The 18,647-nt window shown below is 38.6% G+C and overlaps 1 protein-coding gene across 13 annotated transcripts in view; it reads left to right on the top strand.

The window, feature by feature from the left end:
• The window catches only part of SHROOM3 (shroom family member 3), a 186,916-nt gene that overhangs the window by 125,943 nt on the left and 42,326 nt on the right, over positions 1–18,647 (top strand). For 7 of the 13 annotated variants that reach the window (XM_037003180.2, XM_037003179.2, XM_073237434.1 and 4 more), the window contains one exon: positions 8,883–8,959. The exons of 5 other annotated variants lie outside the window; for them this stretch is intronic. In XM_037003180.2, the coding sequence (XP_036859075.2) occupies positions 8,952–8,959 (8 nt within the window). In that variant the 5' untranslated portion in view covers positions 8,883–8,951. Of the gene's footprint in view, positions 1–4,146; positions 4,581–8,882; positions 8,960–18,647 lie in introns of those variants that run through there. One more of the 13 variants, XM_017680690.3, reaches the window with a different exon arrangement.

Raw genomic sequence — 18,647 nt, 5'->3', positions numbered from 1 at the left:
CCAACTGGTCAGGTGCTCATGGGAGCCGCAAACACTCTATCCTCCTTGCTGGCAGCTCAGCCCCAAGGTGCTTCCCTGTGTACCAGCCATCCGCCTGGCCCAACAGCATCAGACTGCTGCCTGGCAGGCTAAGGGAGGCTTTCCCAGCTTTCCCAGCCCTCTCTCAACCCAAATGGGGATGTGCCTGTGAGAGCCTGCTACTAGTGCTCCTTCTTGCTGGCAGCCCAACCCCACTCCATGTTCCTGTGTACCTGCCCCACCCCGCCATCACCCCATCAGCACTGCCATTGCTGCCCAGCAGGCAGAGGGTGGCTTTGCCCACAAGATCCTGCAGAAGCCCCTTATGTCACACAAATAGCACACAGGCAAGCTGTCAGCTACTGCTGACAGATCAGCCACTGCCTGCAGACAGGCAGAAAGGCAGCCCTCCCCACAGCCCACCAACAGCAACTGGGGCTCTGCAGCAAGGAGAACCAGGCACTGGTGAGCAAAGAGTCATGAGCTTCTGGGCAACACAGGACTCCTTCTTCATAAAGCCATTACTTTGTAGAACAGGAAGCATAGTGGATCTATCCAATACCAAGGGAGAAATACAGAAACTCAGATAAAATTATGAGGAAGAGGAATATGTTCGAAACAAAATAACAGAATCACCAGAAAAAGGGCTAAATGGAACAGATTAGGAATCTTGTTGATAAAGATTTCAGAGGAACGTTCATAAAGATACTCACTGACCTGGGGAAAAGAATTGATGATCTCTGAGAAAACTTCAGCACAGAGAAGAGTTGAAAAAGAGCCACTCAGAATTGAAGAATACAATAACTGACATGAAAAATACAATGGTAGGAATAAATGATAGATTCCTGGAAGTAGAGGAAAGAATCACTGAGATGGAAAATAGAATAGGAAAACAACCAAGCTGAGGAATAGAGAGAAAAAAAATTCTCTAAAAATGAGAAGATGCTATGAGAGATGTGTGACAACTCCAAATAAAACACTATTCGCATAATAGGGGTCCCAGAAGGAGAAGAGAGAGACAAAGGTATAGAAAGATTCCTTCAAGAAATAATAGCTGACAACTTCTCCAGTCTGGGGAAGGAAATAGACACCCAGGTCCTGGAAGTACAGAGAGCCCCTAACAAAAGGAACCTGAGAAAGACAACACCAAGATTAAATGGCAAAGATTAAAGATAGAGAAACTTAAAAGCAGCAAGAGAGCAGCAGACAGTTACCTATAAGGAAAACTTCCTAAGGCTATCAGCAGACTTCTCAGCAGAAATTCTACAGTACAAAAGGGAGTGGCACAAAATATTCAAAGTATTGAAAGGGAAGGACCTACAACCAAGAATCCTCTACCCAGTGAGGTTATCGTTCATAATTGAAGGAGAGATTAAACGTCTCCCACATAAATGAAGTTTAAAAGAATTGACCACCACTATACCTGCCCTACAGGATCTGTTAAAGAGACTTCTTTAGATGGAAATGCTCTTAAGTCTAGATATTTTCCATCAATGAAAATAAAACTATAATAAAGATAGTAGACTGGTTACTTACTAAGCAAGTATGAAGTTTAAAAAAGGTGGTAAAGTCAACTATACACAAAATAAGCTAAGGGATACACAAAAGATGTAGATTATGACATCTTAGTGTGGAGGAGGAGGAAGAATTAAAAAAAAAATTTTAGATTGTGTTCAAAATTGAGTGACCATCAACTTAATATAGACTATTATATATGTAGGAAACTGAACCTTGCAGTAACCACAAACCTAAAAGCCTATAATAGATACACAAAATTTTTAAAAGAAATACAAGCATAACACAAAAAAACCCATCAAATCACAAGAGAAGTATAAGAGGAAGAAAGAAACAGAAGAATTACAAAAACAACCAGAAAACAAGAAAATGGCAGTAAGTGTATACCTATCAATAATTACCTTAGATGTAAATGGACTAAATGCACCAATCAAAAAACATAAGGTGGCAGAATGGATAAAGAAACAAAACCCATCTATATGCTGCCTACAGGAGACTCATTTCAGACCTAAAGACATATATAGACTGAAAGCAAAGGGATGGAAAAAGATATTTCATGCAAATAAAAGGGAGAAAAAAGCAGCAGTCATTGATATAGGATTAAACTTGGAAATTAGAATGGTTCTTATCCAATTATATACTGATCCTAAATCCTGCCCATTTTATACTTTACTTTTTATTTTGGAATGATTTTAGACTCATAAAAAAGTTGTAAAAATAGTACAGATACTTCCTTACACCTGTTACTCAGGGTTCCATAATGTTAACCTCTTTTATAACCATAATATAAATAATCAAAACTAAAAAACTAGCATTTATGTCATATTACTAATTACAGACTATAAGACTTTAGGAACCATAGACCTTTTTCAGGTTTTACCATCCCCCCGACCCCACCCCACTAATGTCTTTTTTTTTCTTCTGGTATCTTACATTGTGTTTAATCATCATGTTTCCTTAGTTGCCTCTAATCCAATATTTATTCTGTCTTTCCTTGTCTTTTATAACCTTGATGCTTTTGAACTAGTATGGGCTAATTATTTTGTAGAATGCCTTCTTATTTGGGTTTGTTACTGTGTCATGACTAGATTGAAGTTATGCATTTTTGGCAAGCTCACTGCAGACATGATGTGTCCTTAGTGTGTCCTGTCAGGAACTGCATGGTGTCATGGTGTTTTGTTACTGGGATGCCACCTTGATTACTTGGTTAGGGTGAAATCTGCCAGGTTTCTCTCCTGTAAGTTACTACTTGACTTTTGGTAGTTAATAAATTTCTTGGGGGAGATAACTTGGAGGCTATTCAAATGCCCCATTTGTCCTCAAACTTTCTCCCACTGATTTAGCATCCATTCATGGATATTGCCTGTGACAATTGTCTGTAGTGTTCTAAAGATGAGTCTGTATTTCTTTAATTCTTTCTACGTTTATTAATTGGAATTATTCTATAAGGAAAAGCTGTCTCTCCCACTTTTTTATTTATTCAACTATTTATATCAGTAAGGACTCCTTTGTATTTATTTTATTCTGTGGGTTATAACCCAATACCACTGTTATTTATTTTATTGCTCAAATTGGTGCAGCCTTGGTCATTGGTAACTCTTTCAAGCTGGGTCTGGCCTAAATCTTGTTCTGAAATATGGAAAGGGGTGAGGTATTTGTTCTTCCTTTTAGCGGAGCAGACATGATCTGAGGAGTCTTACAAGTATTGAGGTGGGTGGTTAGTGGTGGGCATTGAGCACGTCTAGTTTGTATCAGAAATTACAAATTATCATGGAAGCCTACATTGCTGATTTTGGAATTGAAAAGTATTAGGGTCACCTCATGAGTCAATTCAAAATCCAATGGATCAGAGTTATAAATAACTCTTTTTTCTTGGAGAAAATAGCTAGAAAGGATTTTCTCAGTTATTTATATGAAAAAAGAAAGAGCTAAAGCAAGAAACTCCCTCCCCAGAAGTGTATAGAGACCAGCAAAACAAGTTGAAAGAGAGGCTCTTAGTTGCCCAGGGCTTAATATTCTCACAGATCCAATCCCATCCTTTTCCTGAATTTTCTCTTATCTAAATTGGCAGTAAGAATCCTGTAATCTATCTTATCTTTGGCAGGAACTTCTAAAATCTGCCAAGCCTTGGGCTACAGTATTTCCTTGAGTTGGTAAAGGAGACAAAATGTTATAGCTTAAACTCAAGACTTCTCGAGCCAGGGCTTTTTTCCTAAGTTCTCACCCCTTCCTCACCTTCTACTACCACTCCCCACCATCACTGCCAATAACTCTCTTCTGATTTTTAAGCATTTACCCAGAAATGGTAATACATGCCTGTGCTAAGGAAATCCAGAGGAATGGATCATAGAAGCTCAGGATTGGACTTCTATATCATTCTTCATTCTCAAACGAGCGAAAGGTTCGTTCAGCTGGCACTTTGCACTTCCCTTGGCAATGAGTTCTGTCCCTGTGCTGCTGACCTCATGCCTTAGGAAGTCTCAGTGGATGTGGGTATAGAACCCCTGCTTCAGTAGCCTCCCAAAGTGTGGGCAGCTTCAAGCAATCAGCACACACTTTTGCAGACAGCGGCATTTTTACATGTGGAGGAGGGCTTGGGTTTAGCAGAGATCGTTTAAGGAAACTTCCTTATTTCAGTTTGATGCATTTTATCAGCAGATGATTTTCCATGCTGCCTTCCTCCTCCAGCCCACAAGACAGAATTCTGGCATTTCTAAGCTGCATGCTGTTGTCTAGGAGTCTGGTTCTTCTTGGGAAAAGTTACAAGGGGTCACCTTCTCTTCTTCCCTCCTACGAGCAGGGATTGAATTTTAATTGGCCAGTTTACAGAGGTGACCAGGAGTGAGAGTCCCTCCCAATTGCACAAGTGTAGGCATTCAGGGTGGCTCAGGCTGACTGGAGGTGCTTGGAATTGCTGGGAAAGCTTTGCAACCCTGAGAGGTGCAGAAGGAACGGTAACTAGGCGAAATGGCTTTTTATGCCACTCCTGAGTATGACATTCATTTGGCCAGAGGGTTCTTATCTAGGATGTTTTTGTTTGCCACAAGGTAAGTCCATTATTATGTTAAAATGAGATTTAGAATCTTTTATTGCAGGATTCTCAACTGACAAGCCTCTCTCACAGTTGTCTCTTTAATGTTTTATTATATCTGTTTCATAAGGAAAAATAACCAATCACATGTTAAGTCTAAGTCCATTTTTCTAAACTGTCGTGGAAATTCTCATTATTTGAGTACCTCATGTAATTCAGCATAGTACTAATATTTCTGTGTTGGAATCTTCAATCATTCCCTCTCCTATCTATATAGTTGCCATATTTCTTAGGATGTGCATATTTAGAGCAGCATTTGATCTCATTCAGATGAGCAATTGCTTTGTATTGTGTACTTCTTGGTTTTACTTCCCCATTTCTCTGGGGAATTTCAGAGGAACTATTTCTTTTTCTCACAAGGGATGGCTACTTATCTGTGGACTAGTAGCCAAGTTCTTCTCTGTCTTCATTGCCAACATTTGCATAAAGAAAAGGAACCTGTGATTATATCCTCAGTTTTAAAGATGATTTCAGCTTCTCGTTCAATTTTGAGTTTATATGAGAACAAGTTGTTTATTGAGATTTCCAATTGTACATTATTTAACTCCATCACAATTGAAGGTATAAACACTTGGTTATCTTTTCCCTTATTCATAGTAGTTTGAATTCAGCTTTTATTCTTTTATAATCTTGATTCAAGTTCTGAGTTGTGCTTAATGCCAATGCTGCTTTAGTGATGCTTTTACTTAAACTGTGGTATGGAAAAGAGCAGGTGGACTCAGCAGTCATGACAGTGTTCTAGGTCTTGAGGTGCCTAGAGTGTTTGTTTGTTATGGGCACTCATTTTATTATTATTACACTACATACAAGGTAAAAAAGAAAATATAAGCTGCTTATATTATAAAACACATATATAAAGAGAGGAATCGCAGGCCTGGTTTTTCAAGTTTTATTTGGCATTCTTTCATTTGAAAGTGAATAAGAGAGCATTCTTCTGAGTTTTATTATTTTCTCTCCAACCAGGGTCAGGTTATGTGTGAGTGGCAGTGGTTCAACTCTTCCTGTTGTAAAATTTATTATGGAAATATTGGTAGGTAGGAACTGAGGCACTGGATCAAGTGTTGTTAGTTTTCAGCTTCTCTGCCTTAAAAACCTTCACTACTCTTTTCATTCAGGTTTCAGTATTATTTTAAAACTTCTTTAATGAGCAATTCTTTTGCAGCATGACCTTAAAATACAGATTCTGCTCTTGACCATTGGTTAAGGTTTTAATCTAAAATTAATGCTTTCTGTCCTTTGTTTACTCATTGCCTTTCATTTCTTATTTGTGACCTCTTCCTCTAAATAAGGAGAAAGTGAAACAGAGAAGATAAAAACACAGTACAGTCCATCCAACTTACTCCGAAAAAGAATTTGATTGCTTTAGTGTTGCAGTTTTAGCGGGTATTTGTTGTTTAGTGGAGTGATATTTGGGGGAAAAACCTTTCTTCACTTGTTTTGACAAATGAAACTTAATTTATACTTTGGCAATGTATAAAAATTAATAAGCCTGATTTTAAACTATCTTGCTTGGTATTTAGACTCTTACAAGCCTTCAAAGGACAACCTTTGGTGGGTTTACACATTAAGGAGTATTTCCAGCTGTAGTGGTGAGATACTTCCCCCTCCCACCCCTCAGCCTGGCAGCCTACTGGGTAGAGAGGAAGAGCCATGCCCACCTTTTACTGTGCCCTTCTGAGCTGACTCCTGGCAGAACTTCCAAGCAACTTCTTAAAAAAAAAAAAGAAAGAAAGAAAAGGTAGCAGTAATCCAGGGGCACACATAACATTTCTAGTTCTTTGCAACTCTGTCTCTCTGAGATCCATGAGAGTATCTTTATGGGTTTCTGCATGTGTCTATATTTAGAAGACAGATTTGAACCAGTATAGAAGTAATCTCTCCCATCTAAGCTCTAGCAACATACTCTGTGGCACAGAGTAGTACAGAAGAAAATACTAAATCATAATTTAGTTATGAAATTGGTTAAAGCCAGTCCCTCCTTCCTTTCTCTAAAAAATAAAATGTCTGGTTCCAGATTGAGAGTTGAAAACAAGAAATTATTGATAACTAGGGCTTATGCTATTCTGCTGTAATTGAATTTGAAAGTCAATGAAAGACAAAGACGTATGCTATTAGAGGTAAAAGAGGTAATGGTGTTTCCCTCAATGGCTCTTCCATGACTCTTAGGCAAATGTTGATGTTTGGGAAGGACAGTTGACTTTTCTGGTTCCCCTGTATATGCTGGAATTGAGAGGAGAGCAGAATATTAAGAAAAAATATATTTCAACATCATCACCCATTGGTGACTAAGTGAAAAACACCCACTGCCACTGCTAGTCCCTCTCTTTTATGGTAATAGTTTTCTGTGATTATCAGTAAAATTTAATCTTTAAAAAATTGTTTGAAATCTTGGAGAGTGGGGAGGAGATAGACTAGTAGTGAAAGGATGTTGGGACAGGTCTGGGGGAATAGAGTAAAGTATCTTACTAGAAAATATTTTTTGCTTTTTAATAGTAAATTTTGGATGTTAGAGTCTTATGTCAGTCTGTTAGCAGACTTCACTCTAACTTGTGATTCCATTGTCAAAGCCAAAAGTCCCCAAGGCATATTATCAGGATGTGACATTTAAAAAGAACTCTTTCCAGAAAGGACTGTGTGTTACTTATGGGGTTATATTACCTAATGCATACCTTTCTATCCACTGAGCCACTTTTTTAAGGTACAGATGTTAAGTGAGGCAGTTATAAAAGCCTTGGAAAATTGTGCCTGTTGTTTTTCTATGAATCCAAAAAGTCTGAATACAGTCTTGAGGTGCTCTTCCATCACAGAAATTTAGAGATTGTGGATGCTGTAAAGGGCTAAAGGATTTCTCAAAAGCAAAGTCTTTGCTGATGGTGTGTTAAGGGAAAATTACCACCTTTTTTTATATTTGGGCAGATGATGGGCTTTTTTTAACTGTTTCAAAATTCTTGAGAGCTTTTCTGATGCCTGTGAACATGTAGAAAACATATCTCAATATAGGGCAATGTTTATTCCAGAGCGAGTTCCATCTGGATCTGTGACTGACATAGTGTAATGAGTACACTCAGGGTAGCTTGGCTTGGTTATAGTTTTCAATTGCTATTTTTTTTTCCATCAGTATTTGGGACATATTTTCTTGTAAATAGGAAATGCCTAAAAAGGCATTCTTGTTCAAATACAAATATGAAAGGCAAAGATGAATGCTATTACAGCTCTACTAAAGAACAGGTCTCCCCCATCAAAAATTACTTGCATAATGACATTTAATTCTTCATATTAAGTTATTTCCTCTTTAAGGTATGAAAGGGTCAATTTAATAATTAATAATAACTACCAAAATTGAAAGTACATCTTAATTTGAGCCAGCAATTCCACTTCTAGGAATATCTGCAGATATGTCAGCGTAGAAAGATAACAGGGTGTGGACATGGTGATGCAATAAAGCACTATTTGTAGTAGCAAAAGACTGGAAATCACAAAGTATCTACAGAAAGGGTCTATAAATAAATATATAAACAAGATGAAATACCAGGCTGCTAAAAGGAAAAGACAAGGTATGAGGAAGTTCTGTAAATATTGATGTAGAATGATCTCCAATACTTACTAAGTTAAAAAAGGGGGGGGGGGGGACCTGAAACTAATAAAATATATATAAATTATACTTTAATTTAAAAAGGGGGGAGGGTAGAATACCACATGAAGTTTTTTTTGTGAAAGGGACAAAATGAGATATGTGTTTACTCATTTTTACTTATATTTGTATAGCGAATCACTGGAAAAATACATAACAAACCATTATTCCACAGTGACTAGCTGTAAGGGGAACAAAAATGGAGCAGGCTGGGAAATATGGAGAGAATAAGATTCTCAATGGGTTTGTTTTTGTTTTGTTTTTTGTTTTTTGATTTTTTTTTAACTAAGTTGCCCATTCAAAAGAATGCTTGAAGTAAATTTGGGGAAAATGTTAGGGTTTGATAAATTTTGGTGATGAGTACATAGGTGTTCTTTACATTAATTTGAATATATTTATATAGTTTTGAAGTATTTTGTGATTTTAAAAATGGATGAAGAAAGGTAGGGAAAATATATAGCAACAACACACAAAAAGAACCTTAAGAAATGTGCTTTATCCTGGCTAAGCACATGGTGTTTGGTAAGCATATCATGAAGACCCTCAACCCAAATCCATGATGTGTTAATTCAAATCGACCTAATTTACAGAATATATTGGTATATTGTTTTTTCTTTTTTTGTGTAGGGAGGTTAGTCTAGAGCTCTTCAGGTGGACTCTCATCTGTTACAATGCTGTGCAGTAAGCACATGATGGATGGGCAGGTAGGTGGCTAGTGCATAGATTAAGAAATACGGTGTTCTCTTGGGTGGTGCCATACTCTGAGTATATCTTGTCTTCTCACACATTCAACTCATGCCCAGTTGATAACTGGCATGGATTTATGTTACTGTGCCCAGAAGAGCCACATAAAGTGTTCAGCATTAACAAAAAAAACTAACTCTATTAGAGTTAATTTCCAAGCTGTGGTTGTCGTTTTCTCCGTTTATCCAAGGCACAACAATCAGCAAGGTCAGCTAATATCCCACTCTACTACCAGGCCACTTGGCCAGTTTCAGACCCCATTCTTGATCACTGGCAGCCCACCAGCTTTTTGGTGCTTACATCCCAAATGCCTCTGGAGCCTTGACTTCTCCCATCTGCTCTTCCTTCATCTAGCCACATTTTGTTATGTTTCTTGAAAACCCAAAATTTATTCCCCCCTCAAGGCCTTTTTGTGTTTCATTGTTCCCTCTGTGCTAAATTCTCTGTCTCCAGCTCTTTGCAGGGTTGACTCTTTCTCATCATTTGAATCTTGGTTTTAATGTCACTCTCTCAAACAGTCTGTCCCTGACCCAAAGCAGGACCCTCAACCACATTCTCAAATTACCCAGTTTTATTTCCTCTAGAGACCTTAAAACCGTACAAAAATATCCTCTTTGCTTTCTTATTTGCTTATTGTCTGTCTTCCTACTCTGCCCACCCCACCTCATTTATACTGTTCATTCATAGACATTAAAAGCACAGGATCTGAAGACAAATTCCTGAATTTAAATATCAGCTCCTCTCTTCACTACCTTTGTGACTGGGGACAAGTTGTATTGCTTATTAACCTCGTTTTTTCATTAGTAGTCCTGTATCATAAACGTCGTTTAAAGGTCAAGTGAGAAAATTTGCATCAAGTGCCTAGAATGGTGCTTGGCACTCAAATTTTGAGTGAATGAATAATACCAATTCTGTTTAATACTTTCTCTTGCATCTAAGGCTCCCCAACAATATTGTAATCTCCTTGAGGCCATCTGTGACCTTCCAACTATAATTCAGCAAGGTGGAAGGCACACAGTAGGGGATCAATAAGTGCCCCTGAAATACCTGTACTGCTTTATTGTAGACTTCTCAGAAATATGCTTTGTCTTTATGAATCTCTGTGTTAGGACTCAATCACCCAAGAAGGACATAGTGTCACTTGCTAGTTCCAGTTTCATCAGCCTACCCATCCCACGCAGTCAAGCTTCCTTGTTTGTGGTTAGGAATGCAACAAAAGGGCTTTATTTGAATTACACCCACAAAGAAAACTTAGCTTGCTTAGTTTTAAAATTAAATCACCTTCTGACTCTTATTGATATGCTCATGATGTAATGTACTTTAGGGAAGTATTTCCTTATCTTCTTAAAGATCAAAGTGATCCCCAAATATAAAAGTATGCTGGGCTCTTTAGGAATGCTTACTAAATTATTTGCATCAATAAACAGCTGTTGACTTTTTTGGTTATGTTGAGATTCAGTGAAGTACATTTTTGAAATAAGAGGCTATTTTTTTAAAAAACTTTGCTTTTCTAATAGGTAATATATATATATGGTACACAATTCAAAAGTTACAAAAGGAAAGACAGTGGAAAAATGAGTTTTCTTCTCCAGAGGCAGTCTTTGTTTCTAGTTTCTCAAGTATCCTTCCAGAAATTAGTGTATTCTTGATTACATCAACAAACATGTAAGTGATGATGTATGTTTTCCCCTGCACACTGCAGCATTCTCTGTGCATCGTCCTGCCCCTTACCATTGTCATTCAACCATAATTTGGGAGGTACTTGCATCTCAATATGTGTAGAGCACTCATTCTTTTAATAGCCACATAAGTATCCCATTTAAAAAATTGCTTTGTAGATATCGCCACACTGCTTTTTATTCAGTTGTACCAATTTATACTCTCCCTTAGCAAGCTATGAGGGTTGGTGGGCTATATTTTGGTCAACTTTTCATTGTTCTTTTTCCTCATTTCATCACTTAACTGTATATATGGAAGAATCTTAGAAAACAGATTAAACGACAGAGCCTTCTCCCAACATACGTTCCGCATCCAAAAGAAAGGTCTATGTGTGTTTTTTAAGGACCGTTTCAAAATCACACTGTTCTTAATGTATTAGACCTGTGATGAAATCTGACAAGCCCCATCTGAGGGCAGACCTCTCCAATTTCCTCTTGAGAAAAAGATGAGTTTCCTCTCTTGGCATTGCAGATCGTGGGCACTTATTTTAGCTTTCTCATATGAACTATGATTTATCATCTCCTTTGGTCTCCCCAGCCGAATGTAAGCTCTTTAAGGGCAGAGACCATATCTTAGTCAAAAATTCTTTTAAATATCTAATCAGGTTTCAACCCTTCTAGTTGTCATTGCCATGCCCCTTGAGTCCAGCCCACCACATCAAGCCTTCACTTTTCCCCTTTCACTTTCATAATGAAAATAGAGAACATTGCGGGTATGTCTCATGGACTTGTCTCCCTTCAGCTCCTTTTCATACTCATGAGCATCAGCATCTTACCTCCTCCTTTCTTCTTGTTTCAGTGGAACTGGCTTTCCTCCTTCAGAAGGTTATGCCCTTTCCATGCACTCCAGAAAGCCATTACTCCCTAATCCCTCAGCAGTTGGAAGGAGCGTCATCCCCTTTGTCTCCTATCTTCAGCGGTGCATGCATGCACTCTGCCACATATGAACTTGCTCATACTTACCATTGTTTAAAACAAATATTGAGAACAAAACCTTTTCCTCCCTGTTGTCCACTAGTCTTCTAGCTACCACCCTCTTTATTCCCTTGGGAGCCACTTTTTTTAAATTAAGGTATCATTGATAAACACTCTCATGAAGGTTTCACATGAAAAACAATGTGCTTACTACATTCACTCATATTATCAAGTCCCCCCTGTACCCCATTGAAGTCACTATCGATAAGTGTAGTAAAATGCCACGGAGTCACTATTTGTCTTCTCTGTGCTCACTATCTTCCCTGTGACCCCCCCCCGCCCACACCATGTGTACCAATCATAATAACCCTCAATCCCCTTCTCCCTCCCTCCCTACCCACCCTTTTCCATCCCTCTCCTTTGGTAACCGCTAGTCCCTTCTTGGAGTCTGTGAGTCTGCTGCTGTTTTGTTCCTTCAGTTATGCTTCATTGTTATACTCCACAAATGACTGAAATAATTTGGCACTTGTCTCTCTCGGCCTGGCTTATTTCACTAAGCATAATATCCTCTAGCTCCATCCATATCATTGCAAATGGTAGGATTTGTTTCTTTCTTATGGCTGAATAGTATTACATTGCGTATATGTACCACATCTTCTTTATCCATTCATATACTGATGGACACTTAGGTTGCTTCCATATCTTGGCTATTGTAAATAGTGCTGCAACAGACATAGGGATGCATATGTCTTTTTCAGTCTGAGAACTTGTTTTCTTTGGGTAAATTTCTAGGAGTGGAATTCCAGGGTCAAATGGTATTTCTATTTTTAGCTTTTTGAGGTGAAAGGAAGGAGCAACATACAGCAGCAATTCACCGGAGAATTCCGCTTTATTAGGGAAAGGTGCTGGGTTATATAGGAAGGGGCATGAGGTGATTGTGGTGTTACTTCTACGGGGCTGGTGGCTATTGGCTAGGTGCTGGGATTGGGAGGGGGGCGAGAGGTGATTGGGCTACAGGTGGCGCTGGTGGGAACCAAAGACCCGGAAGAGAATCTGGAAGTTCGCTATCTTACGGGTGGGGACCCTTCATGAGGAACCTCCATATTGCTGTCCACAATGGTTGAACTAACTTACATTCCCACCAGCAGTGTAGGAGGGTTCCCTTTTCTTTGCATCCTCGTCAGCAATTGTTCTTATTTGTCTTTTCGATGCTGGCCATCCTTACTGGTGTGAGGTGATATCTTATTGTGGTTTTAATTTGCATTTCCCTGATGATCAGTGATGAGGAGCATCTTTTCATGTGTCTGTTGGCCATCTGAATTTCTTCTTTGGAGAAGTGTTTGTTCATATCCTCTGCCCATTTTTTTAATAGGGTTCTTTGCTTTTTGGGTGTTGAGGCATGTGAGTTCTTTATATATTTTGGATGTTAACCCCTTGTTGGATATGTCGTTTACAAATATATTCTCCCATACTACAGGATGCCTTTTTGTTCTACTGATGGTGTCCTTTGCTGTACAGAAGCTTTTTAGTTTGATATAGTCCTATATGTTCATTTTTGCTTTTGTTTCCCTTGCCTGAGGAGATGAGTTCAGGAAAAAGTTGCTCATGTTTATATTCAAGAGATTTTTGCCTGTTTTCTTCTAAGAGTTTTATGATTTCATGACTTACATTCAGGTCTTTGATCCATTTTGAGTTTACTTTTGTGTATGGGGTTAGACAATAATCCAGTTTCATTCTCTTACATGTAGCTGTCCAGTTTGCCAACACCAGCTGTTGAAGAGGCTGTCATTTCCCCATTGTATATCCATGGCTTTTTTATTTATTTATTTATTTATTTATACAATAAATATCTTTATTGTATATTAATTGGCCGAATATGTTTGGGTTAATATCTGGACTCTCTCTTCTGTTCCATTGATCTGTGTGTCTGTTCTTGTGCCAGTACCAAATTGTCTTGATTACTGTGGCTTTGTAGTAGAGCTTGAAGTCAGGGAGTGTAATCCCCCCAGCCTTATTCTTCCTTCTCAGGATTGCTTTGGCTATTTGGGGTCTTTTGTGGTTCCATATGAATTTTATTTGTTCCAGTTCGTTGAAGAATGCTGTCGGTATTTTGATAGGGATTGTATTGAATCTGTGGATTGCTTTAGGCAGGATGGCCATTTTGACAATATTAATTCTTCCTATCCATGAGCACGGGATGTGTTTCCATTATTGGTGTCTTCTTTAATTTCTCTCATGAGTGTCTTGTAGTTTTCAGAGAAAGGTCTTTCACTTCCTTGGTTAGGTTTATTCCTAGGTATTTTATTCTTTTTGATGCAATTGTAAATAGAATTGTTTCCCTGATTTCTCTATCTGCTAGTTCATTGTTAGTATATAGGAATGCGATGGATTTCTGTGTACTAAGTTTGTATCTTGCAACTTTGCTGAATTCAGTTATTCTAGTAGTTTTGGAATGGATTCTTTAAGGTTTTTTATGTACAATATCATGTCTTCTGCAAATAGTGTAAGTTTAACTTCTTCCTTAAATCTGGATGCCTTTTATTTCTTTGTGTTGTCTGAATGCCATGGCTAGGACCTCCAGTACTATGTTGAATAAAGTGGGGAGAGTGGGCATTCTTGTCTTGTTCCTGATCTTAAAGGAAAAGCTTTCAGCTTCTCGCTGTTAAGTATGATGTTGGCTGTGGGTTTGTCATATATGGCCTTTATTTTTTATTTTTTTTTATTTTTTGGTATCATTAATATACACTTAACATGAGCAACGTTTTGGTTATTAAACTCCCCTCATTATCAAGTCCCGACCATATACCCCAATATATGGCCTTTATTGTGTTGAGGTACTTGCCCTCTCTACCCATTCTGTTGAGATTTTTTAATCATAAATGGTTGAATTTCGTCAAATGTGTTTTCAGCATCTATGGAGATGATCATGTGGTTTTTGCCCTTCCGTTTGATGTGGTGGATGATGTTGATGGATTTTCAAATATTGTACCATCCTTGCATCCCTGGGATGAATCCCACTTGATCATGATGGATGATCTTTTTGATGTATTTTTGAATTCGGTTTGCTAATATTTTTTTGACTATTGTTGCATTTATGTTCATCAGGGATATTGGTCTGAATTTTCTTTTTCTGTGGTGTGTTTGCCTGGTTTTGGTGTTAGAGTGATGCTGGCCTCATAGAATGAGTTTGGAAGTATTCCCTCCTCTTCTACTTTTTGGAAAACTTTAAGCAGGATGGGTGTTAGGTCTCCACTAAATGTTTGATAAAATTCAGCAGTGAAGCTATCAGGTCTGGGTCAGGGTTTTGTTCTTGGGTAGTTTTTTAATTACCAGTTCAATTTCATTGCTGGTAATTGGACTGTTCAGATTTTGTTCATCCTGGGTCAGCCTTGGAAGGTTGTATTTTTCTAGAAAATTGTCCATTTCTTCTAAGTTATCTGGTTTGTTAGCATATAATTTTTCATAGTATTCTCTAATAATTCTTTGTATTTCTGTGGTGTCCATAGTGATTTTTCCTTTCTCATTTCTGATTCTGTTTATGTGTATAGACGCTCTTTTTTTCTTGATAAGTCTGGCTAGGGGTTTATCTATTTTGTTTATTTTCTCAAAGAACCAGCTCCTGCTTTCATTGATTCTTTCTATTGTTTTATTCTCTTCGATTTTATTTACTTATGCTCTAATCTTTATTATGTCCCTCCTTCTACTGACTTTGGGCTTCATTTGTTCTTCTTTTTCTAGTTTCATTAATTGAGAGTTTAGACTGTTCATCTGGGATGGTTCCTTCCTGAGGTAGGCCTGTATTGCAATATACTTTGCTCTTAGCACGGCCTTCTCTGCATCCCACCAATTTTGCAGTGTTGCTTATTGTTGTCATTTGTCTCCATTTGTTGCTTGACCTCTGTCTTTATTTGGTCTTTGATCCATTGATTATTTAGGAGCATGTTGCTAAGCCTCCATGTGTTTGTGGGCTTTTTTGTTTTCTTTGCGTAATTTATTTCTAGTTTCATACCTTTGTGGTCTGAGAAGCTGTTAGGTACAATTCCAATCTTTTTTAATTTAGTGAGACTCTTTTTGTAGTCTATTATATGGTTTATTCTTGAAAATGTTCCATGTGCACTTGAGAAGAATGTGTATCCTGCTGCTTTTGGTGGAGTGTTCTGTAGACGTCTGTTAGATCCATCCGTTCTAATGTGTTGTTCAGTGCCTCTGTCTCCTCACTTATTTTCTGTCTGGTTGATCTGTCCTTTGGAGTGAGTGGAGCGTTGAAGTCTTCTAAAATCAATGCATTGCATTCTATTTCCCTCTTTAATTCTGTTAGTATTTGTTTCACATATTAGGTGCTCCTGTGTTGTGTGTGTAGATATTTATAATGGTTATACCCTCCTGTTGGACTGACCCCTTTATCATTATGTAATGTCCTTGTTTGTCTCTTGTTACTTTCTTTGAGATCTATTTTGTCTGATACAAGTACTACAACTCCTGCTTTTTTCTCCCTATTAGTTGCATTAAGTATCTTTTTCCATCCCTTCACTTTTAGTCTTTGGGTTTGAAGTGAGTCTCTCGTAGGCAGCATATAGATGGGTCTTGTTCTTTTATCCATTCAGTGACTCTATTACCTTTTTATTGTGTTTGCTGAGCATTTTGCGCAAGTTTGTAATACACAACCCATTACATTCTATTGTCATGGTTTGTTTGCCTGTCTCTACTACTGTGAATTACTTGGGTCTAATGATTCTTTATTGTTCTTTGTATTCCCCAGTGCCAGCATAGTGGCTGGCATACAGAAAGTCTCCATGGGTGTTCCCTGAATGAATGGGAAGGAAACCAAGGAAAGGTCTGGCAAACTTATTTAAAAAAGAAAACCCTTAGTTCTAAGTATTCAAAGACCACCTAACAGGTCTGCACCCCCAGCCCTTAGTCACATTCCTGAAGAATCCTGAAATGGGGGATCCCCAAAACTGTCAGGGTGCTCCTCTCTCTCTGAGGTCACCTGCACTTTTTCTCTAAGTAACTTTAAATAAAACTTTTCCTCTGCTCACTAAAAAAAAGAAAAAAAAGAAAAAAAAAGAAAACCTTGCTATTCTCTTCAAAGCACAAAGATAAATTTTCCTCATTTACCTTAGGTGAAACAGCTCCATTTGTCTTCACTATTTAATGCACAGCCTCCTTTTGCACTTCAAAGTCTTAATTCAGGTCTTTCAGCAAGGTGTGTGATCCTTCATGAAGGAGGTGTACCAACAAATACAAAGTCTGGGCAGCTATACTACACTTCAGGGTACCCCCTAGCTTCTCTCCTTTGAGATTTCAGACTAGAGGGCTTCCTTGGAACATTAGCTTAAGCTTCAAGTCCTTGCCTGGAAAAGGGATCTTCTTTAGAGCCTGTTGAATTTATCAGAGCCTGTCCATTTCCTTTAGATGGGGTAGGTTTCTTCACACCATCTTTTTAGCTAAGCATGGACAGATAGCACTGAGCTGCTGAAGAGCTCCCCTTGGCATTACCACCCTCAGGGACTAGACTGTGTTCACTCTGTGCGAGTCATCAGCATCTCAAATTCAGTACCTCGTCTCAGAGCTAGCATCCTACTACTGAGAGGGGTCCTGCCAATTCCTCTCACTAGGTTGCCAGAACATGGGACAGAAAGATGACAGTTTGTTCTTTATCCTTATGTATTTTGAACCCATTTGAAATTTTTTCATCAAGTTCTGGGCTTTTTCTGTTTGATTGACCAGTAATATTTATTAAGTACTTAAAGTCATATGTAACTGGGCATGAACTCTGATTATAGGATAGGGCTGTGTGATTTGGGCCAGTCCCTGAGGGGCATGGGACACCATGAAGGATTTCTGATCACTGGATGGTACTCAGTGATAAAGCAGAAATCTACATCAGTGAGAAACTGGATGAAGAACCTAGTTTCTAGGAGCTGGGTGTCCAAGGTCAGAGTGGGACAAGCATCAAGAATGCTGAACTGCTAAATCACTGAGCTACTAACTGAGGGCTTCCTGATAGCCCCCTCTGAGTAGAGGGTTAATTTGGCTTTGGGGCAGTGTTGAACCCAGATATATCAGTTACCTGGGACCTGTTAAGAGGTTTACAGAGGTATGGGCAAGGAGCAAGACAAGTTGTACTACATTGTTGTCTATTGTTGAGCTCTTCATTTTGCATCCTACTTCATCTCTTCAGCCCAAGGATATGCTGCTGCTTAGTTCTTTCCTAGCTTTCAGGTAGACAAAGGCCATTCCCTTTTGGCCTCTATTTATGTCCTTAGCTTGAGGTCACAGCCACTGCCCTGGCACCTCCTACCTCATCAGTGTGGCCAGGGTACTTAAGGCTGTGACCACAGTAAATCTCAGATGGTTTCTGCCATAATTATCTATGCTCAGTATGTATGGGGAGCTCTGATCAGGGTGACTCATTGCCATTAATAGTTCCAGCCCATTCCCCTCTCTTCTGCCATTCACTCCCAACTTCTTTCTCCCCTTTTCTGTCCTACACTTTAGATCTCTCTGATGAGCTTTTCTCCCTGGCCTCTCTGGTCTTTATCAATTCATTAATAATGAAGGACTGAAGACCTAGTAACCCCACTTCTAGGAATTTACCCAAAGAAAACAAAACCTCTGATTTGAAAAGGTATACACACCCTTATGTTTATTGCCACATTGTTTACAATAGCCATGATATGAAGCAACCAAAGTGTACATCAATAGATGAATGGATAAAGAAGATGTGGTCTGCACACACCATGGAATATTATTCAGCCATAAAAAATAAATCCTGCCATTTGTGACAACATGGGACTTAGAGGGTAGTAGGCTAAGTGAAACAAGCCAGGCAGAGAAAGGGAAATACTACATGATTTCACTTAGTTGTGGACTCTAAAAACAAAACAAAATGAACAAAACAGCAGTAGACTCAGACACTGAGAAGTGACTGGTGGTTACCATGGGGGAGGAGTTAGGGTGGGTGGGTGACATAGGTGAAGTGGATAAAGAGGCACAAAATCTCAATCATACT

Source organism: Manis javanica, chromosome 5 (assembly GCF_040802235.1).
Source record: "Manis javanica isolate MJ-LG chromosome 5, MJ_LKY, whole genome shotgun sequence".
NCBI lineage: Eukaryota > Metazoa > Chordata > Mammalia > Pholidota > Manidae > Manis > Manis javanica.
The sequence above is the reverse complement of the archived record's forward strand: the minus strand, read 5'-3'. Positions and strand labels throughout refer to the sequence as shown.